At 41.0% G+C, this 27822-nt stretch overlaps 1 protein-coding gene across 3 annotated transcripts; it reads left to right on the forward strand.

The window, feature by feature from the left end:
• The first annotated feature begins 89 nt into the window (after positions 1 to 89).
• On the forward strand, positions 90 to 26270 carry mrrf (mitochondrial ribosome recycling factor). 3 transcript variants are annotated; one of them, XM_082542750.1, is made up of 9 exons: positions 90 to 231; positions 4668 to 4844; positions 4980 to 5132; positions 6721 to 6768; positions 6950 to 6976; positions 13510 to 13628; positions 23139 to 23230; positions 24534 to 24693; positions 25490 to 26270. In XM_082542750.1, exons 2-9 carry the CDS (start codon positions 4670 to 4672, stop codon positions 25565 to 25567), a joined length of 852 nt encoding a protein of 283 aa, XP_082398876.1. In that variant the 5' UTR covers positions 90 to 231; positions 4668 to 4669; the 3' UTR covers positions 25568 to 26270. The 3 variants fall into 3 exon arrangements, with proteins under 3 accessions (XP_082398876.1, XP_082398877.1, XP_082398878.1); XM_082542751.1 differs by lacking the exon at positions 6721 to 6768 and having other exon boundaries at positions 93 to 231; XM_082542752.1 differs by lacking the exons at positions 6721 to 6768; positions 6950 to 6976 and having other exon boundaries at positions 104 to 231.
• The last annotated feature ends 1552 nt before the right edge of the window (positions 26271 to 27822 follow it).

The raw sequence follows: 27822 nt of genomic DNA on the forward strand, positions 1-27822 counted from the left end.
CCTATGGGAGCACTCGGTTACTGTTTGGTATCGCCTATATCATTCTCCTACAACGCTTCCAGTGTCCTCTTAGTCGGTAACCCCGCCCAGTCAGTGTAACCTGTACGGATATCGAACATCTACCAGGTGGCCATAACATACAGTCTCGTGGTGATGACGAAATAGATGTCAAACGCGTTTTCCCCGATGGTTGTTGCCCAGGCTGACACGCTTCTGTGAAGACTTTTTGAAGTAAGTGTGTGTTCTGGTGCACTTTACAGTTGAGGCTTTTATTTTGCTGGGTTGTTGTTGGAATTAAGGGTAGCACTGTGCTGAACACAGTTCACTTTGGTTCAGTTTGCCCCCTGTAAGAATGGAGAGAAGTCTTACTGACCTTCTCAACCCCTCAGCTATAGAGTCGTACAGTTGGTTAACCTAAATGTGCATGGGCTTGTATGATAGCTCCCAACTGCTGTAACTGCTGTGAAATTTGCACCGAATCGTTCTGGTGCTGTATGCAGGAGCGAGTCCACAGTAATATAAAAACATATGAATTTTTAACGTAATGTTAAGTTGCGCATGTGATGTGCCCCATAGATGGCTGGGGCGCACGTTTCTTATTGATTTGTGTGTTTGATTTGATTAATTGTGAATTTACTGTTGGTGTCAGTAAAACTAGGTGATGCTGTGTCATGTTGCTCTAGTTTGTCCTCTTATAGTCGGAAAAACTACAAAATTATCACTTTCATACCCAGCTGGGTAACAGGAAGTCTGTGAAAAGGTCCATTAAAACACGTACATAAGCAATAGTTCCTGTTTTTACATATTTAGACTCACTGGATATTAGGTTCATCTTACCTGTATTGGATTGGGGGCCATTTGAGTCCAGTAAACCCACTGTCATTTTCAAGAAACCAGTGCTTTCTGGTGTTATTTGAGCTATTTGAAACTGTGCCATGGGTTGCATCATCATTGCTGATTTGAGGCAGGATGGATGCTTGTTGCAGCAGAAATCAAGACTCATCTTCCAGTCTTCTGTTGTCTAATTTTGGAAAGATCGCGTTTATTATAGCCTCGCTCTCCTGTTCTTAGCAGACAGGAATGGCACCCAGTGTGGTCTTCTGCTCCTGTAACCCACAGTGTTCGGCGCGTTGTGCACTCAGTGATGCTGTTGTCTATACCTTGGTCGTAACTAGTAGCTATTAGAGTTATTATTATCTTCCTGTCACCTTGAAGCAGTCTGACCATTTTTCTCTGGCCTCCAGAGACAGTTCAACCAGAGAACTTCTGCTGACTGGATATTTACTCTTTTTCTCTGTAGACAGAGTGTGTGGGGGAAGCAGGGATGAGACACGTGCCTTTGTCTAATTGTAAAGCCATGTCATTTAAATATGATGTGTGACAAAGCTGAATTATGAATTGTTGCTGTATAAATTGTGTTCATTATCACAGATATAACATTCTTCGTGACTTTTTTTTTCAAAATTTGGGACTTTTTTCAAAATTAAATTCACAACATGAGACAGTGTGGCAAGATATCAAACCTTATTTTAATCGCGCACAGAGTGTAAAGACAAGAAGGTTTAGTCACGCATTCAATCACCCAAAATAAACAGCTGTGTGCCACTCCTGTTTTTGTACTATGATGGTTTAAAAAAAAACAAGAAAAAAAACCACTTTAGCAATAGTAGCACTTTTGCTTCGTTGAGTAAAGCTCTGCCAGAGAACCTTTTCTCTACTCCAGCTGCACCTTTCAACACTGGGTACTAAGACTTGGTCACAAGAAATGAGTCTCCATTTCTACATTATGCTGTGGTAAAAACATATTCATCAACACATTATGCTGATTGATTGTTATATCAGTCGAACTGCAGTGCTACTATGTGATGAAATGATTAGTTTGAATTGATGGCATCCTCAAGCCTGTAACAATGTGAAGTATTGTCTGGTGCCTGCTTCTAAAATTTGGGGATCTTTTGCATTTTTGGTATTAGACAAAAAAGAACATTTGAGGAAAGTTTAGGAATTCATTACACACTAAACCAGGTGCGCTCAATGGTTTTTAATGAGAAGAAAATAATTTGTTTCGCTCCCAGCATGAACATCTTGTTTGAGGAGGCAGAGCCACGCAGAACATCATCAGATACTCTGCTGTGTTGTTCGCTGCTCAGGCTGCAGAGCGAAAGGAGAGAGAGCATGCGGGTTCACCAGCTGGTTTCTGCTGCTGGAAGACACAGGGTGTGTCTGCAGCTGCTGCCGTGTGTGTGAAATCTACAGGACGTGAGGCTACAGTATCCCACTGAACACCTGTGCCTCACTCTTTCTGCTCGGCTGGCTTCTTAAAGAGATCTGTCACCGTCCCGCATCTCGGCCTATCGTCTCTGCCACATTGTGGCGTGTCGCATCATACTTGCTGGGAAACCTGCCGGCCGTGGATGCCTGTTTTGGGCTTGTACTGGAGGTGGTGGTGTACTGTGTAGCCTAAATATTGCCAAAGGAATGAGTTTGGATGTTGGTTAATATCTGGAGTGAGCGTTGGATTGACTCCGGGGGATTAGTGGTAGCTGGAGGTATAATGGCGAACAGTGAGGTCAGTGTCATGTCTGGTTGGAGACAAACCACACCCAGTGGCTTGTTTAAAGCTCACTGTGACACAGCCTTTGACTTAAAATGTTCAATTCGGGTATTAAGACTGTTCAGACGATGTGTTTCCCCTCACAGGTCGCAGTTATAAATACACGAGGCACAATAGAAGATGTCAGGCGGGCAGCAGTGCACCGCACGCTGTTCACAACCACTGACTGTGAAAGACAGGCTTTAGAGTCTTGTTTGTGTCTGGGGGGCTTAAATATCTCCGTGTTTTTCTGCACTTGTGTGTGCACACCGTGGGTCAGTGACACAGTTCACAGTCAAGAGCCTATTTGTGAGGTGGGGTGTGATTTGTCCATTGAAAGGCAGGGCCTGCTGTCATATTGTTGTTTTTTGGGGGGTTTTTTGAATAGGAGGTTCCTCCCTCAGGAATGCCCAGACGAGTGCGCGTGGGCTGAGATAATGGTTAGCTTTATCCCACAGATTTATGAGAAATGGCATGTTTTTAAGTGTATGAGTGTAACTGAATGTAATGTAGGTGGTAGAGCTGACTGTTGAAAGCTTCACAAAAACAGTGACGTGTGGATGGATTTATAAGAACCAACCGTCTGTGTTCTACTTCGAGAGAAACTCTGGTCAAATGCATGGGCTGTAATGCAGGTGGAAAGGATTCATTTTTTTTGGAATACCAGAAAAATAATAAACTTTTATTTATTTAGATCAGTTGATGAGTAATTTTTGAGCTGCTCTCAAGAATTTCTTATTCATAGGCTTTTATCTCTGTTTCACAACCCAAACACGCACATGATTATTCATGAAAAGAGTTTATTTCTTTTTTTTATTATGTTCTAAGGGGATCGTGCACATTAACATGCACACCGAGACTCGTGTAAATGTGCTTTAGTTACACTGGCTGATTTTCATCTGCAGTCCCTGGCAGGTTTACAACGTTTGCACAGAGTGGGGAAAAAGAAAGACTTAGTTACACTATAAAGGTAAACGTAGTTGGCCACCTACACAAACCCACTCCATGACACTTTAAGCACACAGTTTTTGTGCTGATGTTAATACCAGAGGAGGTATGAACAGTTATCAAGACCATTCACCTTCGCACCTGCGACCAGTTTAGAATCACCTAGCAACCTAACCCCATGCGCATCTTTGGACTGTGTGCAGACACAGGAAGAACATGCAACAAAGGCCCCAGCTGGATTCAAACCCAGGATCTTCTTGCTGTGAGGCGACAGCACCGTGCTTCCTTGGCTGTGTTGCTGTGGTATTTAAAAGCTTCTATTTTGCAATAATATCACTCCACTCAGGGCTGATTGTGGAATATCTACAAGGGAAGAACTTTCACAAAGTGACTTTTTGAAACAGCGGCACCCTTTTACAGCACCACGCTCGAGCTCTTTAGAGTGAACATTTGTAAAGACAATCTGCACGGCTAGGTACTTGAATTTACACAACCGTGGCAAAGGGACTGAAGATAGTGTAACATAACAGCATGTTCACAGTCAGAAACAGAGTAAAAGATCACTTATAAACCTCACAGGGAAAAAAATTAGTTACAGAACTTTGGAAAAAAATTAGATCAGATCAGCTGTTTATCAAGCAAACAGTTTATGATGTCATTATGTGCTCTCACTTAATAACAGGTTTCATTTACTTACAAAAGAGCAAATATTGATCATTCATCTGCAAGTCAATCCCTTTTATTTGATTTGAATGCTTTAATAATTTATGGAGACCGTAACAGAAATGCTACAAAGCAAATGTAGCAGATGACAGATTAGTAGGTTGCATTCATTTTGATTTAGTTGCACTTCTGTCAGAAATTATCATGCATTTACTGAGGTGCACACAGACTACGGTGCCGTACTGTTAGAAGAAGATGAAGGCCTACCTCCTGCTGGCTGATATGAGCTATTACCTCATTTTGATTAATATTACCAGCTGTGCTTTCAACTGCTTTTCTGATTGAATTGTAGCTCTGTCGAATGTAATCACATGTTGCCCTTCCAAACTCAGCTGTATGGCATTTATCTACTTTAAAATGTTTTGTTAATTTAAACTCTCCCCCCCCTTTCCGGTGTCAACAGTTATGGCTTTGAATCATCTGAGCTTGCTGCGGCCTCTCCTGTGTCAGCCCCTGCTGCGACATGTCAGGTCTCCGCTCACATCCAGAGTCAGCCTTAGGCCTCTTCTGGCTCCTGACGCTTTCCACCACCCTGCTCCTGCTGTATGCATCAGGCTCTACGCCACCAAAAAGGCCAAAGGTCAGTGAGGAGATTTCTGAAGTTAACTTGTACAACTTCCATGACTCTGCTGGCACAAATGTGATGTTATTTATCTAGATAAGTCTCCACTCTTCCCTCGGTTTTTTCCTTCTTTCTCTCGTTTAATCTTCAAAGCCAAGGCAAAGGGCCAGTCAGGGAAGGTGAACATTAATTCATCTCTGGTGGAAGACATCATCAGTCTGGATGAAGTGAAGGAGGACATGACCACTGTTCTCGATTCGCTCAAAGATGACTTCACACGAAACCTCAGCATCCGAACCTCGCCAGGTAGTGAGCTTATCGCACTTTTCTTTCTTTCTTTTTTGGACTGTGCCTTTCATTCCTCTTGTTTTAGTACAAAGTTCAAAGCAGAGAACAAAGGGTTACCAACAAGGCAGATGAAGCATGAAAGCATTACCTCTAAAGTTAAAAGAAACGTTCAGACATCACTTCATGTACGTACAGTTCAGACTGAAAACATTAAGACAGTTAAACACGTGGCAGCTAAACTTTACCTGTGTGCTCGTCCAGCTTTTGTTCATGCACAGAAAAGCTCACCAGTGCCTCACATAACAAGGATATCACAAAGAGGAATCTTCCACAAAGGCCTGTGGATTCTGTGTGAAATGTGAATGGAAGCAAAATGCAGAAACAACATTTTAAAATAGAACATAGATAATATCAACTATTTCAACTGAGGAAATCTAACATTTTAAGAAAATTATTGTCTTATTTTGAATTTGAGATGTGGTTGCAGCAACAAGTCTCATAAAAGCTTTAAACTGCATTGCATCCTCTCTTCTTTTAACAACAGTCTCTAAGCATCTGGGGACTGAGGAGTCCAGCTGCTGGACTTTTGGGAGAGGAATGTTGTCCCATTTGTGTCTGCTATGAGTTTCTAGCTAAGCAGTCCTAGGTCTTTTTTGTCATATTTTTCATTTTCAGCTGGTCAAAGGTCTGAAATGCCAGCAGGCCTGTTCAGCACCGCACCCTTCTGCTACAAAGCCGTGCTACTGACTGGTTGAGATATGATGTCTGAATTGAAGCACATGTTGCTCTAAAACCATTGAGCGTTGATGGTACCTTTCCAGATGTACACGCTGCCAGTTCTGTAGGCTTTAATGCACCATCTGAGATGCTGGCTTTTAAACTGAGTACTTATAATAAGCTGGACGGTCCCTCTCCTGTGTAGTCCAGTGTCCATATTTTCCAAATAGAATTTCACATTTTTATTCATCTGACAACAGAACAGTTTTCCACTTTGCCGAACAGAGAAGATGGCAGCATTCCTGGATCGCGTTCACGTGTGGCTTCGTCTGACAGAGCTTTAACCTGTATTTGTGGCCATCACGGTGAACGGTGTTCACACACGGTGGTTTCTGAAATGTTCCTGAGCCCATGCAGTGATTTCAAAGACAGAATCATATCAGTCTTTAATCCACATTGCCTGAGAGCTTGGAGATCACAGGCGGCCAATATTAATTTTTGATGATGTCACCATACAGAGAGTCTTTTGATGATATTATGTACTGCAGATGATGTTGGAGAAACCTCTGCTCATCTGTACCACCACCAGGGAGGTTATGTTTTTGACATTCTGTCTGTAAACCCGATAGTTTGAAAGGTCTTCAATCAATTCTGATCAAACTTTGTAGTAAACGATCCATTAAAATTGAACGAGTGAGAAAGAGAGAATCTAAAAGACGATGACGATAAACAGTTAAAGCCTTGGAGAAGTCGATAGACATCATGCTGGTAATGGTGTAAATGATTCTAAGCATTTATTATTATTGTTTTCCTTCACGGGCATCTTTCCATTTACTTTTGTGCTCCTAAGCTGTTAAAAGAATTACGTCTCCCACTTAGTTCTTTTCAGATTTCTGCAAACCTGCTCGAATTACAGCTGAAACCTTAGAGTGTTTAGGTGAGCTGCATGTTTTTGAGAGGTGGGGTTGGGGCTAATTTTCATCCTAAAATGTGAAAACTTGCTCTTGTTCACATCTTTAAAGGAAAATATGTATTTATGATGAAGACAGATGAGTTTTTAGGGGTTATATTAATGCCAGAGGAAGACATTTAATGTGGTATCCATTATTTCGTTTCAGAATTAACATACTGGAGGGAAAAAATGGGTAACTGTCCAAATATAGTGTGCACAGCGTGCACTGTAGTTAACAGGGGGGCTTTTTCTTAACGTTTTTAAAACTTTTGGAATCAAAGTCTTTCTCGGACACGGCGCCAAAAGGCTTAGCATAAAGAGATCCCTATTTGATGTTACCTTGACCCCGCCTTGGCCCCTGTTTCCCCAAGTACATCCAGGTCACAGCCTTTTTCTTTTTTTTTTTCCTCTCTGCATTTTAATAAATGGGGGCGCGCTCGGGGAGTCAGAGGTGGGGTGTGTAATGGAAGCTCCCCGGGGACGAGGCAGCTGCCTGAATCGGACTTCAAACTGAAATTACTTTGAATTTGTTCCACTTTTCTTCCGCACATGTATCTGATTTGCTTTTAGTGTAATATTCCTTTTTTTCTTTTTTTTTTTACACAGAATGAAGACACATACAATATCATGAACCCTTCAGTGTCCAGCTTTGCTTTTCACATTCCCAACTTTTCTTTTTTTCTAATCCGGTTATCACTCAATTGATTTTTGCTCTGAGTCATTTTCTGTGTGGAGCCCTGCCTCTATTACTTTTGTCTTATAATTTTCCAGTGCTTCTCAGCTTCATACTTTGTCTTTTGACTAGATAAGACCACATAAGAAATTTTTAAACCACCTTTTTACAATTTTATAACACGTTTCAGTTAAAAGTTCCCTTCATCGCTTCCTCTTTTTCCAGTCCTTTCTACCGTTATTTTGCATCCATCCCTCTGTTCTGTCATCCTTCCTGTGTCCCCTCCCCCTAATCTATATATCCCTCGCTCCTTTCCTCTGGTCCATTCATCCCCCTCTCCTCTGTCCAGCTGGACAGTAATCCAGGGAGGCAGCAGGACTTAGAGTTGACAGCAGAGATGAGATGGTGGAATGGGATGACGTCAGCTGTCCGAGCGTATGTGTGTGTGTTGTTCATGAACCTCTCATCTGGCTCTCATTAAACTTATGAGAGTGAGTGTATGACTGTATGTACTGCTGTTTGTTGCCATGAGTCTGTACTTATGTGTGCAGCAAACACATAGCAGAAAGTCAGACAGATAAATGCAGAGAGAGGGAGATCAGTGCTACGCCCACCATCTCATGGTCATCGCAGATGGGTAATGTGACTTGGAAACTAGCGCTGTGTCCAAGAAAACATTGTTTAAAGTAGACTTCACATTCTTGTTTCTCGCAGACGGGTAAAAACAACAAGCTGAAACATGGATATCGCCATTTCTTAAGCTTTTAAGCAGCATATACTCTCATTGCGGTAATTGTAATCCGCCCAAGCTGCAATGCATGTGGACACCCGCTGCTCACATCACATGTAGGAAATCATTAAATTACCGTTTTGGAAAGAGCACGGCTATGAGGATGCACTCATTAGATGCATGTGTGTGTGTGATTGAGCTGGATCGGAGCGTGGATCTGCAGAAATTAAACTGAATAAAAACATGTCCAGCTGTCTTTGTGAGAACTGGTTTTGGACGTCAGATTTATGAAATTTTTACAGGTTTTTGTAAAAGAGTGTTTTGGCCTGCCTCCTTTTTTTCACACTCCTTCAAAAGCCTGTTTGAGGGTGAAGACTTGGTTTTAGGGAAACTTTAGAATTAGGTTTACCGAGTTTTTCCTGGCTGAAAACGCGACTCTGTGCTGAGACTACACACAAAAGCACATCAGTCCACATACGGTAATGAGTCTTACTTAACAGAGCTATATACATTTTCCTTTTACCCCTGGCCATTTGATAAAGAAAAGCATATTTATCCTGGAGTAAATAAAATAAAACCACTTTAAAAAGAAACGTCTGAAGTATTAATTTATCACAGCCCTGGTGATTTTCTTTTGGAAGAAGGCCAATAGAACAGAATTTTATATGCAGGAAAACCCCAGAGTTTAGTTTAGTTTAGGTTTGGACTGGAGGTCTCAAAGTTTTCATGACTAAGAAGCCGATGTATGATTTAGGACAGCGCAAAAAAAAAAAAAAAGCACTAATCCAACATATTTAGTGTTTGTAGCGCGTCAGAAAATGGTTATGTTGGTAATCGCCCTTTTTGTGCTGTTGGCATTTCTCGACAGCACCTATATTTGTAAATTTCTTCTAACAAGGACACTTATAATCAGACACAACCGGGCACAGGTCAGAGCACTTACACAAAATCATAGTGCTGCCTTTCATTGGATTCAAATCAGTGCAACATTTTGTCCTCAACAATCTGAGCAGAAGTAAAGCTTTTCACGTGTAAACGAGAACACCGGTCAGCACACACAGATGCAGTATTATTACTCCACAGCTTTGCTGTTATGTGAAACAAAAACCATTTACACTATTGTTCAGAAGTTTTAAGCCGCCCCTCGTTTTGTTAATTTGCTAGGAAAATTGGAGACTTGCAAATCCAAAGTCAGTTTGTACAAGTTTGAAAGTCAGTATTTGATGTAATCATCTTTATTCTTCAACACAGCCTGAACTCTCTGAGTCACACTTTCTAAGAATGTCTTTATGTAGTCCTCAGGAATAGTTCTCCAGGCTACTTGTAGGACATTCAGAGCTCTTCTTTGGTTGTTGGCTGCCTTTTATTATGTTCTCTGTCAATGCGACCCCAAGCTGCTTCAGTAATATTGAGGTCTGAACTCTGGGGAGGCAATCCATGACTCAGTGTTCCAGTGTGTTTTCTGTGCAGATGTGCTTTTACTGCAGTGAAAGCATGCTTGGAATCATCATTATGGTGAAAAATGAACCACTGTCAATCAGAAGATGACAGAGACTCCACTGTATTTTATAGATGCCTGTAAACACTCACTGTTGTAGCCTAGTCTTGATCTCCTTCATACATACTGATGATAATTTGAAAAATTTCCACTTGGATTTGCATCCCATTAAGAACTGTTGCTAAGAATGGATTCATTCCTGTTCTACTGTAATTTGGCATACACTGCACAGCGCTCCATGCCAATATATGACAGGTTTTCAGTTAGTAACTCTTTGGTAATCACCTCGTTGGTGCAAAAATATAAATTGGTGCAAATTTCATTTCAGCAAAAAAGTGCATTTAAAATTGGTGTTTTGTTAGGTTGGGCGTTCATCCTTGAACGATTCTTAGGACAGTGTTAAGTGACTTAAATAATTACAAAAAAATGGGGTGCAAAGACTGGACTGAAAATGAGTCATTGTTCAAAGAAAATGAGAACTATTGATCAAGATCACTTTTATAAGAATTACAATAAAGTCTGGCTTCTTGGAAGCAAAATATAAAGCCATGAGAGGTGGCTCAAGACTTTTGCACAGTACCCCTTTCCTCAAAAAACTGACTGGAGCAGGCAGCAGTCACTCCAGGAAAGGGAGAACTACCAAAAGGCGAGAACTGCTCATCCAAACAACCTCAAACTGAGCACTGGGCTTACTCGGGTGAACGACATTACAGCCAGCAAGTTTGCAACGGTTCAGACAAACACTCGCTGAGATAGGCGAAGGAGATGGGAACTGATATAAATTTTTACAGCACCTTTTTAAAAGGAGAATTTGACATGACAAGACGCAGAGGGAAAAAGTGCAAATTAATGTGGTACGTATCCTGATTACACCAACACCCAGATGCAGCATACAGCTTAAAATCTGTTTTTGGTATCGTTAAAAACTCAACGTGTTTAAAAAATAAAGAGCATTTTAGCCAAATTTCATCCGATATCTCAACCAGCTGCCACCCCCTCTCACCATCCATCTTTGTAGCAATGACCGACTGTCTGCCGGCCTGCCTGCTTAAAGTACTTGCAGATGTGCTGGTGCTCGTTGTGAAGGTGCAGGTAACAAAGTCAGACAGGCAGAGATATGGGCATGAGCAAAGTAAAAAAGGGAGACTGTATAATTGGCAGCAAAGTAGGCAGCGTGTCAGCTGATATCCATGTTATCACATCATACCAACCTTTTATTTTTAATTCCTTGCAGCTGTATCTTACTTTTTGATTGGATATGTCTCTCTCTTTTAACCCTTGAAATCATATGATAAATTGATCTTTTAGAGAAAACTACACCACTGGCTCACCTTCGGTTCACCTCACATTTCCACAATCACACACCACTAGCGCAGCCCCCCACCGGGTGAGCCGGGAGGGAGTGATGTAAGGCAGAGGTGGAGAAGAAGGAAACAAGCGCGTCTGAGGTTAGCCAGATGGAGGATGGAGAGGAGTGGGTGGATGCAGAGAGGGAGGGAGGGACAGAAGTCAGCTTGTGTTGGCAAACATGCATTAGTTTCGTTCAGTGTTGACAAAGAGGGGAGACAATAGATCATGGAAACTTTTAAGAGTCTGACAGTGGTCTCAAAATGAATATTTTTTTACTGTGCTATTGCACGTTCCTCTGTCTATCTGTTAATCTGTCCAAAGGACTAAATGATTTTTCCCCACATCTATTCCATTACACCATAGCAACATCTTATTAACTATGTGCCAGTGCTGGTGTTAACACACAGGGTGAAACTCTATAGTCAGACCATTTTTATTTTTCAATTTGAGCTATTTTGCTTCCATAGCTTAAGCTCCAAAATACACATTTGGGACCAAAACTGGTCTTTTGGTCGTTCTTCCAGAGTAGTTAATATCTAATGATAAAATACTCCATCTGTATTATCATACATATATTTTCAGAAAGGTTGTAATGAAAAAAAGCCTCTGATTGATTATTAAAGTGATATAAAGCTACTTGCAGCTGCTTTGTTACTCGTAAGTAGTCGCCGTAGCATCGCTCCGCATGTTTGATTTGGTAGATTTTCTTTTATCTCCTGAGACAAGCCCAAAGGCGTTGTTTGCCTCCTCCATGGATCAGACTGGGAATCATTCACTTGTTAAGCAAATGTGCAAATCACTGCAATACAAATGCTGGTTTAAAATTGACAATTCGAATGTTACAGTACAGGATTTTAGAAGACCCGATCAAAAAGAGATCTTTTTTCATACTCATAGCTTGAAATCTTCCAATTTAGGAGCGCTAACAAACTCTTATTTTCCTCTCTGTTTATATTTTGAAGGCTTTTACAGAAACCATTTGATAATATATCTTTAAGAGACAAATTTTACTTTGTTTGTAAAAGACTTGATTTTTTTTTTATGGCTCTTGAAAGTATTTTCTGATTTATGGAGTGATTAAAGATAGATTTCCCTCCATCTGTGAAGCAAGAATGAATGATTAACCTGGCTTTAACCAGAAATACAGTTACTGTTCTGTTAGTAATCAACTGGGCTGTTTCGTGGTGGTAACGGCTGCTTTTTTTTTTTTTTTTTTTTTTTGGATTTGCTTTCACCTGATTTTAAAGCTACAATTTACAGCTTTCCTCTAAATGCGTCACAGAGAGGCGATAATTAGGTTACTGTTTTGAAAAGAGGACAGCCATAAGCATGCATGTGAATATGAATGCATGTGTGCGTAGAAATGAGTTATTAAAACATGGCCAGCTACAGTGCTGTGCAAAAGTCTTGAGCCAGCCTCCGTTTCTTTATATTTTACTATAAAAATGGGGAAACGGGTGCAGTTATTCACTCAAACATGTTGAAATATACATGGAAATACAACATTTAAGACATTTCATTTGAGTTTAATTCAAAGCTCATCTTTGAATGTTGGCTGCCTTTTGTTCTGTATCAAAATGATCCCACACTGTTGAGGCCCAGGCATTGGGGAGGCCAGTCCACGACCAATATTCAATTGTATATTTTTCTATCCAGGTATGCTTTTACTGCATTAACAGCGTGTTTGGGATCATTGGCATTGCTGATAAATGAATAACTGCCAATCGGATACTTTCCAGGTGCTGCTGGAGCAATTTTGAGACGATTCTGCCAACACAACTCACTTAAATGCGTCCCCAGACTGTGACCGAGCCTCCGCCGTGTTTTAAAGATGGCTGTGGATGCTGACTGTTGTACCTCTCTCCTAACCATGATTTGCCAAGTTTTTCGCAAAGAGCTCTTTGGGAATTACCTTGTTGGTGCTAAACTATTATTTCATTCCCATCAAACTATGTTACATTTGGCTTTTTTTCCCCCCCAACTATACAAATTATGTGTTTCTGCTAGTAACAAAATGCCTTAAAATACATTTTAAAATTGATTCTATGGTCTTCAAAAATGGAAAAAAACAGCCAATGTCCAAAGAGACACTCTGAAAGACCTTCAGAGTGCCTGGAGAACTACTACTTAATACTACTTAAAAAAAAAAAAAAAGTCTGGTTCCTTCAAAGAAAAATGTAAAGAAAATGAGAATGAATCTATAATTATAATTCTGGGGTCAATGCATATCATATCTTTCTGAAAGATGGATTTCATAATTAAAAACAACAGTAAGAGAAAAAGAATTAAAGTACATTAAATGTATAAGTTAAATCTGCCTTACAGTAGAACGGTTAATCCTGTGATACGAATACAAAGGAGAAATCGGGATGCTACAGTGCACACAGTGAGAACAATGATGCCTAAACTGTCCATGAAGGTAAATAAATGAAGAAAGTAAACACTGGCATTGACCATTGACCTGTATTTGTTTAGGAGCTCTGGATCACATTGTGGTGACGACTCAAGATGGGAAGTTCCCTCTCAAGCAGCTGGGCCAGATCTCCATGAAGTCACCTCAGCTCATTATGGTCAACATGAGCAGCTTCCCTGAAGTAAGACGATCTCTCTCTCTCACTCTCTCACTCACTCACACACACACACACACACACACACACACACACACACACACACACACACACACACACACACACACACACACACACACACACACACACACACACAGTCAAACAGAGCACACACAGCTATGATTTCTTCCTACCGGTATCAGTTTGTCTCATATGGACAAGCGCGCAGTAACTAAGCTTTGTAAAAATAATCAGACGCACAGACAGATAGATGGTCCTCCTCACAGAAGGAAAAGTAAGCCAGACCAGAACTCGAATCTCACATCACTCTGTAAATGAAACCTGACCTACCTCTCTCTCTCACTATGCTGTGTCTCAGATGCTAATTGATTGATCACTCGGGGAGCCCTTTGTTCTGGGGTGAAAGATAGCAACAAAAGTCTGTATGTGTGTACTGCAGCGCGGATATATCTTAGTGTGAGTTGTCACAGAATAGGAAATGACCTCATTTTACCCCCAGGTTAGGAAGGAATTGATTATTTTTCTTTTTTTGCTTCTTTTCGCTGCCTCCTTTGCTTTGTAGATTTTCACGTTTTTTGGTGGCCAGACTTTCTGGTGGTCTGGAAAAGCTGAATATGCTTGCATGTGTCACTATACAGTCATATATCCAGAGACGCTAATGACCGATATGCTCAACTTTTTCTGCTGTCTGCTACATTTTCTTTGATCTCATTAAATATTGAACGGAAATATGTGCACAGTCCTTTATTCTTGCAAATTTTTCTTCTTGTATTATTCTCTTGTATTTTGCTCGTTTGTGTTGTTGTGTTTGCACATCTCTGTTGCTTGTGGGGCTCGCACACAAGAATTTCACTCGCATGTGCTGTGCCAGTGTGCCTGCACATGTGATGTGACAATAAAAAGTGATTTGATTTGATTTGATTTGAAATGACAAACAAGAAAAAAATGATCTGAAAATGTTGCAATGAAAATATCTCCACATATGTATGAATGAGGAAAAGTGCTTCAGACAGGATACAATACGGAAATATGCATAACCAGGGTTTTCCTGGCTCATTATGGGCCTTTGGGGGATTGGCTGTGCACAGCAATAAAGTGCGGTCACCGGTTTCACTACAGAGACACAGAAATGTGTGCAATTTCTTACTGTTTAGGACTATTTCATTAATAAAATTGACTATTTTGCCTGTGTAAATAAACCCAAATTAACATGTATTTGTTTTCCATTTGGCTCTGGTTTAAACCCCTTTGGATGGATGCCAAAATGTCATTTATGTGGAGGAAAAACTAAAAAAACCAAGCCCAGCGGTGTTGGTATAATCTGGAAGCACACAACAGGAAATAAATGATTTCACTTCTTTAAACAGTTTGCTTTATTTGAGGGTGATTCTTAAACTAAATTTAAACTCTTAGTCTGAGTTTAAGCCCTTATACCAGGTCTGAACTCTCAAACAGACCTGAGAGAGATGGAGTGAAAAGTAAGGATGGGCTGATTCTGGTAATAGTTTGTTCTAAAGGCCCATTTCAGTCACTCTGAATGCCTATGAGGTGTTTAGAGAAACTCTGCCCACGCCACCCACAGCCACCATATTATCAACCTGCGGAAAACACCGCTCTGAAATTCGGGCACTTATGAAAAAAGAATGACTCAATTCTCAGGAGTTATGTCTAAGATCGTAAAAATAAAGTAAAACTAAACTTCCCGACAGTCTATTTTTTTTCAGTTAAGTCATCACAGTGACATCATCAGACAATATCATAAGTTGGTGTTTTTCATAGTGGAAGGCTGGGAACAACAGAAACTCGTACAAACAATCCGCTTTAGTCCTTCTTGAATCATAACCACCAGTGTTTTCCCAGCAACCAGCAGCCATGCTGAGGTCTAATTACTGTATTCTGTTTATTAAGAGACACCGACACACGCATGAACTTTCAATGATTTTTAATAAAAATGCATTTATTTTCTTTTGATTCATTTTTTAAAAAATTATTATTTATACTGGTTTACAATTCTACTGTTTTCTACTGGGATGGAGTTTACCTGGAAAACTACATGTAACATAATGTTAGTCACTGGACCGCTGTGCATACCTGAGAGGAAGAGGCAGTAAAGTAGAAGGCTGATGGAGGGAGACGATGAGGATGAAGGAGACGGAGGGAGCTTGGAGCCAATAAAGAGAAAGTGGCAAGGAAGAGGAGTTTACTCCACCGTCCTATCTGCATTTTTTGTGTTTCAGCTGCTTCCTCTCATCCTTTTCTGTCTTTCCTCACATCTGGTCCAATTTTCAGTCTCCATATTGGTCTCCTTCAGGTTCTTCCTCACCTCCTCCACTTTCTTTCCATCACTGCCTATCCTTTTTTTCTTGTATCTTCCATTTCTTGTTTGACTGTATCCAGTTCACTTTTTTGCCCTCGGTTTCCTTCTGCACTTCCTTTTAATACTTGTTTTGTGTCCTCCACAACTTGTTTTTCCTCACCAAGTTTATTTTTCTTTTTCTGCTTCTCTCAGCCACTCTTGCACTGCCTTTTGCACTTCCTCCAATTCTTTCTTGTCTTCCCACGGTTGCCTGTGCTTTTCATTAAGTCTTTTCTTGGCCCCTTTCAGCTTCGGTCTTTTCATCTTTCTCTCTCTCTTGTCATATTTCCTATTTGCTTCTGTCACGTCTTTCTTTACCTTCTTCAGTTGTTTTTTTCCCTCCTCTTTCAGTTTTTTGATTGCCACCTTAACTTCTTCCTTTTCCTCATCCAGCACTTTCTTTCTTCCTACAGTTTATTTTGTTCCTCCACAGCCTTCATCTCCTTCTCCAGTTTTTCTCTCTCTCTGCCATCTCCTTTGTCAGACTCTCCAGAGTGCTACAGTTTGGCATCCAAGTCTCCTTTTTTTTTCTCTTTTTAAGGTTTACATTGAGCCTCCCAGAGAGACTCCTTCTACTCGTTGAGCTCCAGTATTCCTGAGCTGCTCCCTCAAGCATTTCCCTTCCACCGTGTCTCTAAACAAGACCCCTCTAAACAATCTTCATCTTTCAGGTGGTTGTTTTTTTTTCTCCCTCCAAAAGTGTTAACATCCTGTCATGGTGCTGCTGGTTTTCTAGTTTTACAGTTATCTGTAATAGACTGTATTTGTTTTGTTGTTAGGAATTTTCCTTGACTTTGTTTGTGTGAAGGACACAAGTATTGGTGTTAAGACTCGCAGGTCTAGTGCTCATCGCTAATGACTTGTCAATCAGAGGTTAGTAAATGAGCATATCCTGGGTAAACCTTCTTACTTAGAATGACTAAAATATCACCTGAAATGGGTGCTTGAGTGAATAATCTCAGCAGGAAAGTGTTTATAGAGGTCAGGGCTAAAGGTCATTTTCCCATAGACTTCTTTAGGACCGGGTGTCTGTCTGTGACCACAAGCATCACACAGAAGCTACATACTTCTTTGGTTTTAATGTCAAGGCTTTAAAAGCATGCAGGACCTGAGCTGCATGTCACATAAGTTGGCTGAAACGTTGTCAGAATTGAACATTTTAACATTCTTTGTTATTTTAACGTTTTGAACTGTTGGATGTTTGACTGAGATAAAACCCAGCACATACTTTTAAAACTATATTCCTGTACTGTTCACTTGCACCGTCATTTTCTTTTCTCCAAAAATACTCTACATTAACCAATGTGCAGTGAATCTGGGTGGACTGCGAAGGATCCACCTGACGCATTCTTCCAATTGCATGTTAGGATTCCCTTCGTTGCGTCGCTGTGACATAACTTGAGTTTGTACGCAGCCTACCTCCGTGTTTTGTACTTTTTGTGGTCGAGGGCAGTTGAGACAGAACTAATGGATGCTGCTTATAATAGAAAGTGTACTTTAAGCTGAGAAATGACCGTGGAGGATAAGTTAAGAATGGTTAAACTTTTATCGTTTAGCCACAATTAATGCAAAAAATGTGCCAACAACACAGTTATGCAACTATATTGGCAAAAAAATACTTAAATGACATTATGAATGAAACGTAAAAGCACTTATAATGCCGTAAAACGGTCCTTGTCAGTGTTTCACAGAAGCCATGTTGACACAGATTAGTAGTAGTAAACACAGGTGTGACTAATCCGAAGATTCTCAGACGGAGTGTTCATTAAAACAGGGCTGAATGATGACGAGTAGAGTGTGAGTCACTCAACTTTACACAGCTTTTTCATGCTACAGTCACACGAAGGGGAAAGCCGTAATACGCTGTCACAGCAACGAACTCACAGTCATGTTTCCTGTGAAGACGGGGACCAGGCCTCCGACGACTCGCAGTAAGTTGTCTTCAAAGCGGAGGACAGTCAAGTGATGGAGTCAGTCTGCTGTCAGTCTCCGATTGAACAGGGCCAGTCGACAATCATGTGTAATCTGTGTTTGATAACACAGGGATTGGGATCAATCAGTGAAAATCACAAATCTGTTGTTGTTTGTAGAAGATTTTGTTGCTGTCTGTATACATAGAAATTCATATTAGCATTTACATTCAGATTCAACCTCATCAGAATAATACTCATTCAGAAATCCCTCCACAGATCGTGCCACGTTTGCTTTAGAACAGCAATTTAACTGCAACAAGACACTCAGCAACCTTGCTTCTATGTAGGAATATAACCAGAATATATTGAGTCGAGTTTCCTGTGGCAGACAAGTTGCACTCACCGCTGCAGACTGACTCAGATCAGTCTGCAGTTATTTGCAAACCTTAATAAATCTCTCAGTCCTTGCTCAGGTGGATGAGCAACACCCTCAAAACATGGGTAACCAGTTGGTCACCCCAACTACTAGGAGTCAGTCTCCAGCAGCAGCAAAAACCTCATTGCAATCACCGGGCAACCATTAATTCTTTTCCTAGGAGGTTTGGAAGAGGCCGCCATACTATTTTTACTCTGTAAATAAGTGTGATTGAACCACAATGGGTAATAATCAGGCTTTAATAATAATTAGCTTATAAATTAGCACTCTACCTTTTCAAATATGGTCACTTGCGGCCCCAAAAACACCAAAAATATTTTATATGCAGTCTGTCGTTAAAAGTGTCTGGTTATGCAGTGTGTGGACAAACTGCACAGCTTGCTGTTGTGCTATGTTGGCTACAGAAATGTTCCTGAACATTAACCTCCTAAGATCCGAACTCTTCAATGGCATGCATTTGTAATTTCTCTTTGATATTTGGGCTGATTGGGACCTGATGAATGTAAAAACAAAGAATTACCAGGGTTTTTTTAACCTAATTATTGTTTCTAAGAAAAATAAGAGCCACACATGAGGATATTCGTTTAAAATTTCAATAGAACAGTGGCAATTTAATGTCCTCGTAAGTGGATATCAGGCCCTTGTAGAGCAAAATTGAGGATTTTGGTCTAAATAACCCAAAATGTGATGTCCACATTAGAGATGGACCGATCCGATATTACGTATCGGTATCGGTCCGATACTGACCTAAATTACTGGATCGGATATCGGAGAAAAATAAAAAATGTAATCCGATCCATTAAATATCACGAAAGCACCTCACAAAACTTGCAACACGCCGTAACTCACCTCAGAACGTTAGCACGTCGGAGCAGTATGCATCACGTGATAGAGCGGCTGTGGCATGCGGGACCTGTAGGTGGTCTGGATAGCATGTGGAGCTTCGCTAGCAACCCGGCATTTCATCTCCGACAAAGTTATCCCCGAGAGAAGTAAAGCAAGTGTGTAAGTCCATCTCTGAATGTTTGTAAAGCACTCCTGCGTTAAGCTTAACAAACGACTGCCTCTTCTTGCTGCTACTTCAATCATGAAACTGCTTAACGATCAGCTGATCGGCTTTTCTGTCGGGAGTCCGTGTCTGTTGTTTGCTTTTGGCCCACTTTGCACCAGAAAGAGGAAACCAGCGGCTGAACAACAGCAGCACGTTTAAGCTTGATCAGCTGTTGTTAGAATTTATTTATTATTACTTTCTACTCCAGGATCTTTTTCTACATAGCTGACGGCTGGTAACTGAGCAGGGGCGGATCTAGCAAAGTTTAGCCAGGGGGGCCGATAGGGCATTAACAGGGAAAAGGGGCACAAAGACATACTTTTCTTTCTTATTCTTATTTAAAATGTCTAGCTTTTAATAAATAATTATCTGACAGCCAAAGTTTTAATTTGATGCAAAATGAATAGAAGTCCATTACTGTATATAGTAACTATTAAGTCTAATATATATACCCTAGTAAGCTATAGTACTTTTTCCTTTGTGAAGGTACCATCTGTGCAGTCTGCAATTTTGTTGAAGAAAGATGTTGAATCTATTTAATATTTCTTGAAAAATAATTGATTTCTGTGCATTTTTTTTCACACTGCATCAAATTAAAGTTGATTACGTCGATTAAGCATCATGAGGTGGAGCGTGAGGGGTGGTTCCCTATTTTTTATTTATTTATTTTTGTTGTTGCTGGGAGTTGGAACCCTATTAGTTAGATTGCTTAATATTTACACTAAGTACTCTTTAAAATACCAGAATAGGGAGGATGGTGTAGGTTTAAGTTTATTAGATTGATCAGTATTGCTGAACTATGAAATATTTTTTTTGGATACAGGTATAACAGAATAGCTTTAGTGTAGTTGTTGTTTTAAACTTGAGTATGAACTTATACAAAATACAGCAAGATATTTAAAAAACAGTTTTGTTGATTAAAACACACTATATCGGATTCATATCGGTATCGGCAGATATCCAAATTTATGATATCGGTATCGGTATCGGACATAAAAAAGTGGTATCGTGCCATCTCTAGTCCACATATGTGGACGCCAGGTCCTAGGAGGTTAATGTGACTGTGGCAGAATAATTCATTGCTCTCATCTCTGTAAAACAGAGATTCCTTAATTGGGGGCATTAGCAGGTCCTAAGTAAAGTGACTGTACACTGGCTATGATGACAGCAGATACAGCCTGCATCTTTTCTTCTATATATAAAATGGGTAGAAGAGGCAGTGAAGGCAAACGATAAAAATCTGTCTCAGTAAAAAAAGTTAAAAGAAGCGTCTTTGCACACGACATCCAAGAGCTTTTCTTTTCCTTTTCTTTTTTTTCCAGTACAACTTGCCAAACAAAAACCTGTTTTTAAATATCTTCCTGCACCTTCTATTTCCACAGCCAGTCACCTGAGGGCTGTGGTTTCCCTCATTTGTTCTCCAGGTGAAACCACAGCATACAAACAACATGCAAATCCAAGTATTTATCAACACCTCAAATCTGTGAAGTCAGTTTTCCACCTGAATCCGGAGTCTCTTTTTTTTCCTTCCCAGAAACCCTAGAAACCACAGACCACACACACACTGACAGACACACTCATCCACACGCACGCTACCCTGTCATGTCCCGTGTTACCCATGTACCACACAGAGGTGAGTCGTCAGTACTCAGAGCTAACAGGCTTATAATGATGCCTATCCATTACCAGGAACTACAGAGGCCCTGCCATTGTTTTCCATTCATTCATTAAGAGCAGGCTGGGACGATACAGAGAACAACATCTAACCACTACGCTCGGATCCGGAGGCAATTTGGTGTGTGTGTGTGTCCATGTTTAAGCATTAAATTTTTTTTTAGACACACACACACATTCCTCTCCCTTCGCCTATTTGCTTTGAACCAAGTCGTGAGCGTTTGATGTGAAACTTCAGTGTAATTTCTCTTCCTTTCCAACATATTAACCAGAACCTGCCCAGCCTTCACAGAGAAATTCCACTCGGGTTTTAGTAACCACCGGAGTGGTCGTCAGAGAGGGGAAATGGTGATGAATTTGATGCTGAGAACAATCAAACATAGGTATGGGATGAATCTATCACCCCTCGCTCAAAGAGTGCAACTGCAGGCCTGTTTCCCGGATGACTTTAACAAAAGAAAAGAAACCCCTTGAATTAATTTAATGCACACAAATAAATTCCTTTAATGTTGCTGCCATTTCTTTCCCCCAGTGGATGAGGCCAGAAGGAGCTGTTGAGAAAGCAGGATGGGTTAGTGACGGTTGAAGTAAGAGGAGGAAATCTTTTTTCTTTTTCTTTTCTCCACATGCATTGCACATTTGCTCGCTTTGCAAACTGAGTTATGAGGCTGTTGCGCTAGCTTGAGGAGTGTGGCTTTGTTCCTCTCCATTGTGTCTATGCACTCTTTTAACTGTAGCTTTATGGTCCTATGCAGTCATTGCTTAACTTAAGCTTCACTTGGTAGATAATGTCTCAGTTTTACACATGTAAACATGTCTTAATATGTCATTTTGAGTTTTAAGTGTATTTCTTAGTTCTGGGAAAAAGACCAAAATCCAGCTTCTCGCGTAACTGTTGTTGTTGTGTGTTTGTGGTCCAGTAGTTTCTCTGATCCTGTTGTTCTATCTCTATGCAGCACTGCTGCCTCTTCAACCAGTGTCCACACAGCGCTCTCCTTTTAATCTCCCCCAATCTTAATTCATTATAATGATGACAGCTCCAGTCTGGGGGGAAATTAATAAATCTTGATAAATTCAAGACAGATCCCAAGCTGTTGTTTAAGGATTCAACGGTTACCATAGAGATGCAGCTAACAGTAGTTGGATGTTGTATTATTATAAAAAAAAAAACGATCCATTGGTGGGGTCTTACTTCTAGACTGTGACTGATATAGCTGCAGGCTGATATCAGTATCTGCATTCATAAAAGTAAAAATGAGAGAAACACCCTTCAACCATGCTGTGAGTGTTCATGTTGCATAGTTTGTCCACCAGAGGGCGCCCTGCAACAAACACAGCATCCTGCTGATCTGAGCAGAGTTGAGCACTTCCTATTTTCTTGGTAAGGACTCGTAAAGGGCAACAGGATAACAAGTGTTAAGGGAGGAGTGTTTGTTTTGTGTATCCGAAGCGGGGGGGGGGGAAATTATACACAGTAATCATTCTACATATACTTCAATATAACTTGTGTAGTTCATGCTTCATGAGTCTTTCACATCTGTAACTCATAATCTTATAGCTCCTGTCTGTGTCATGTACATATGTAAAACATGTTTGCATTTACTGTTTATTAAGGTGAATAAATATATACATGTTTGTCATTGTAATAAAACAACAATGCATAAATACACCCCCCATATACACAGGCGAACAAAGTATAAATAACTTTTATTAATAATAATAATAATAATAACAATAATGTGGTAATGATTCTACCAGAAAACCTTCAAGTACAACTGAGCACAAACTCACAAAGTTTGTGTGTGTTGATCTATCATCCACAAGCAGACTCTCCTGTGGGGTCACCAGGAGTCACCACCCTGCCCTGCAACCTCTCAGTCCTGTCCCACGGGGCCGAGTGTTGACAGTGGCCCGAGGCAATTCCACACTACATGGGATTTCCCTGACACACACACACACACACACCATATACACACCACACACAACACCTTAATGATTGCCAGCTGGAGCTAAGCCACTACCTGCACTTGTAGATTTGCTTTTTATTCACTCCAGTGTGTGTGTGTCTGTGTGCATGTGCCCCCAGGCTACAGCAGCGGCCACCCGTGCCCTCAGAGAGAGCAGCATGAACTTAAACCCAGAGGTGGACGGGACGATCATCAAGGTGCCCGTTCCCAAGTGAGTCTCTCTTTGACGCACTCGCAGACAAACACGCCGGAGGCCAGAAAACATTTTTGCTCCCTTTAGCACTTTCTGTCTTTCACTTCTTTTTTTTCTCATTCACCTTTATTTTTCTTTTGGTATTCCTCTATTTTCCTCCTCCACTCGTCTCCGTGCTCTAAACTGACAGGTTTATTGACTTTTGCCTGTACATGTATAGAGACCCCCGGTGTGACGACGTGAGGGTTGGGCCAGTCTCTTTCTCTTTCCCCCGGCCAAATCAAACAACCCGACACAAAACAATCAGTCACTCACTCACTAAACCGCTCTGCCTGTGTATATAAAGTATGTTTTTTTACATATACACACGTGCACGTGCGTCTCAGTGCATGAATGCTGTCTTGTGGTTATGTGCATGCATTATCATGAGTGTGTGTGTGCGCATGGAGCAGCAGGTGTTATTCTGGCAGAGGAGGGACACGAGAGTCAGACTGCTTTTCCCCCTGCAATCAGTCTCGGCACGCTCCAAGCCTACATTTGCATTTCCAAAGAGAAGGCGCTTCTTGATTGGCCCTGGAATCGGTAATTAGGCCGTATTGTTTGCAGTAAATAGACGGCGCACTTGGATTGTTTGCAAATAGTCCCTGAGGCAAAAAACAAGGGGAAAAAAAGCCAATTAAGGACAAAGAGGGAGAGTGAAATGGGAAGTAGGACTTTCTAAGTGATTAACAAATGCAGAGCGAATGCAAAGTTGTTAGGATGACGGATGTTTCGGCTCTGCTCTAAGGTCTGAGGAAGATTGTTTGGTGGTTGCTGCAAGTCAGAGCTAAGAGGATCAGACGTCATGCTTATAAGCACTTAGCGTCCCCATCTGCACAAGTGAGGACCTTAGTTTTCATTATTTTGTTTTTCAGAGTGTATTTGCTCGTGCCACACAAAGTTGTGACTGCTTGTTAGTGTCTCTTACTGAAATGTTGTCGTTTCCAGGATATTTTTAATAAAACCTTCTTACCGTACTCTACAAAACACAGTAATTACTTCCTAGCTCGTGCTTAAATGCGGTCAAACCGAGCTGGTATTAGACTTCATCTCGTCTTAAATAAACATGGTAAATACAGATGCATAACAGGCGGTTTGTGCTTGCAGATGGCAGCATACGCCAAAAGTGATGTCAAAGCTGCTGGCATGCAGCAAGAAGTCTCATTTCAGTATTTAGACCATCTCCCTTTTTTTTCCCTGTAACTTTGAATTCTATATTTTTTTGTACTCTCGTTTTTTTGTTTTGCCTCTCATTTCTGACATTTTTCCCGTTTCCCTGCAGAGTGACTCGGGAGCACAGGGAGAACCTGGCCAAGGTAGCCAAACAGCTCGGCAACAAGGCTAAAGACTCACTGAGGAGAGTGCGCTCTAATGCTGTCACACAGGTCAAAAAAGCAAAGGAAGCACACTCAGAAGACACAATACGACTCGTAGAAAAACAGGTAGGAGACGAGGGATTCCCTGAGATTTAAAAAAAAAAAAAAAAAAAAAGTATAGCTTGAGGTGAGGAAAAGATCAAATAGTTTTTCCTCTGTCAGATATGTTTCCCTGAATGCAGCACGACCAGAAGTCACTTTTGTTGTGCTGCACAAAACTCTAAGAAAAAAATATATTTGAAAAACTCATCAGAAATGTGTTGCTCTGAGGTTTTCCCTCCAAACCCCCCCCCCCCCACCACCAAACTGAAGTGCCTAGTTAGAGTTTACCAGCTGTTGCAATCAAAACATGAACACTGAAAGGATACAGCTGATGACAAATGATAACTTTATCATCGCAAAGTTACAAAAAGTTTTATTTTATACGGGGACATGGTGAAGCCTCTCAGTTCATCTTCTATCCAATTCAAGCAGTTTTAGCTCCTCCCACTTTAAGAAACATTTGCCTGATTGGCTGCCCCTTGCAAACAGGTTTGACCAGCAGGAGCTGGTGAGACGACCATAGGATGTCAGCTCTCTTTGAGCTTGATCAGCATGCACTGTCATAAGAGCACATATTACAGAAAATAAGGAAAAGTGTAGTGAGTCCACTTCACTGATAAGTTAACTATTGATCGTATTTTCTTTATTTGAAAACTACATTCAAAATGAGAAACTAGCCTCCACCCGAATGGAGCTCACCTCCGCTCACCCTCATCCTTTTCTGGAGCTGTTTCACGCCACCTCTTATTAGACCTCTGCTCTCTGAAGCGTTAACTTTCATTACTTTTGTTTTTTTCCTCCCCTCTCTCTGCCTACACAGATTCAGCAGATGGCAGACAACATTGCAGCAGACATCGACAAGCAGCTTGCAGCCAAGACCAAGGAGCTGTTAGGCTGACTGTGGAACTTGTTATTTGTGTCACTGTGAAACAGAGGACACACTGAAAAGCAGCAACATATCCTCCTTTTTTTTTTCATCTTGTTAATAGACAGTGACTGGATCATGTTGGGGAGGTAGTTTTTGTTCAAACCACATCTTGGGCTCTTGTTCCTGCCCACATCACTGGGTAAGACCACCTTCTTCTTTTTCTTTTTTTCTTTTTTTCTTTTGGCTGCGTCGTGATATCTGCATAAACAAAAACTGGTACAAAAACGACAACAGACTACCCGTCACCTCCCTCCTCCCTTGTTACTCTTCCTGTCTTCAAACAAACAGCGAGAAAGCAACGAATGGACTTTTAATGGGATTTGTGGGCCTCCTCCTAATCAAACCCTTTGCCACAGGGCCTGTCTGTTTATATAAAAGCAAGCGCACCCGTCTCAATGTAAACTGGCTGCGGGTTTGTCTTGGTGGCAAGAGCGAGAGCGAGTTTGTTCCAGAGACGTAGGAGTCGACCGAACAGATGCCATTAAGATGCTGCCAAACATTTGTTTCACATTGATTCCAAGTCTGTTAAAAATGCACTTGAGGGGGGGAAAAAGGGGGCTTTAATTTCTGTCCATGTTGAGGATTGATAATATGGCTACTCTCTTTTTTAAACACAATAAAGTTGGGAACGTAACGTTATTGATGGAGTCCATTAAAGAAACGCTGCTTTGTACCATGTGCGTCATCTTGTTCTCTCTTGTTTTCTTTTCATTTTCTCCACTTTATGTTTGAAGTCGCTCCCTCCTCCATTAGTTGGAGTGATAATGGACTTTTCCTGCGCACAGACCCCTAGGCCCTGGCACCACAATTGTCCATTAGGAGAAGGCTTTTAATGTTGTGCACTTGGCCTTTGCCTTGAAATAGCTGCACTCAGGAACTGTAGCGCAATAGCTGTTGAAACCAACATATGTTTGAATGAGAAACCCAGCGACACTCACACACACAAACCCTGCTTTCATGTATGTGCTGTTTACAGCCATTATGTGGTCGGTGTCATCGTCTTTATCGTGATTTGTTTTGCTTCTTCCGCTACTGGTCACAGGCGGCCCACAAGTCAGACAGGTTTTATTTTAAGTTTGCCCACACACTTGGTCCTACAGCTACACAGTTGATTGGAGACCACAGAGCTCCAATTTTGCATCAGCTAATTACATTTTAATCAGAGTGCCTTCAGACTTATTAAAAATGAATTGAGAAACCGTAACAAACCACATTTCTCTTTGGTATTTGGTAGCCACGCTGTGTTTCTGGTTAGAGGTTGTGACTTTTTTATGTTATTATATTTGCTCTGTCTCCTTCAATGGCTTTTCTTTAATGGCCTAAACAGTCCAGAGTCACTGGATAAACAAGAGTTTAGCAGAGGAGTGGCTGGGTTGGGACAGAGGAGGGGTGGGGTGGAAATGGCAGGTTTTCGTGGTGATTCTAGGTCCATATGTCAGCAATTTGAGGGCATTGTGTACCTTGGCCTAAAACAGAGGCTTCATGATCGATGGAGGGGTGAAAATCTCCCAAGTTCCTGGCGCAGAACACAGGCAAGCACAAGGAAATTGCTTTCAGCTGATAGCTTCATTTTGGTTGACATTTATCAAGTGAATTACCCCTGTTCCTTTCAAATGTTTACTACTACTACTAGCACCGCCTTTTGACGTGCGTGCATGTGCTTGAGACTGCGCTCGTGTGCGAGCGAGAGCGGCGGAGGTTTGTCTTTGTGTCTTTGGTGTGTCCTTTGGCGATTCCTCACAAAAATATACAAGTCTAAATTAGTTCAGTAAACGTTTGATTTGATAGCCGAGGCTTTTATCCCAGGCTGGTGTGCAGAGGAAAAGATAACCAGACACACACCCAAAAATCACTGCTTTTACTCACAACGCCCTTTATAAAAATGTCATTTTACTGAAATAAAAAGTTTTTTAAAAGTGTTGACTATTAAAACCAGGTTTTCAAGAACAAGGACCAAAACCAACTGAAATAAGAATAATTTCTACAGCAGAGGAGTTAAAATCCATGAACAACCTTTATGACTGATATAAGTAGAAAATGTGAAGTTTGCTAACATACAGTTAGCCTGTAGGTGCTAAGCTATTTGCAACTGTTGCACCCTAACAGCCCTGTTGATGGACTAAAACCAGGCTGCTCATATTCAAACTGATAATTGGATCTATACTACTGTAAGTCTCTCGAGTGCTGTTTGTTAAACGTCTCTGCTGTCCACAAGTATTAGCTTA

Source organism: Aulonocara stuartgranti (genome assembly GCF_965226115.1).
Source record: "Aulonocara stuartgranti genome assembly, chromosome: 7".
In the NCBI taxonomy this organism is placed as follows: domain Eukaryota; kingdom Metazoa; phylum Chordata; class Actinopteri; order Cichliformes; family Cichlidae; genus Aulonocara; species Aulonocara stuartgranti.

Excerpts from the sequence above, each read along its gene's own strand:
- mrrf (XM_082542750.1), top strand. The coding sequence starts at position 4,670 with ATGGCTTTGAATCATCTGAGCTTGCTGCGGCCTCTCCTGTGTCAGCCC. Across the intron at positions 4,845-4,979 it reads CGCCACCAAAAAGGCCAAAG|CCAAGGCAAAGGGCCAGTCA; the intron begins GTCAGTGAGGAG and ends TAATCTTCAAAG. Across the intron at positions 23,231-24,533 it reads ATCAAGGTGCCCGTTCCCAA|AGTGACTCGGGAGCACAGGG; the intron begins GTGAGTCTCTCT and ends GTTTCCCTGCAG.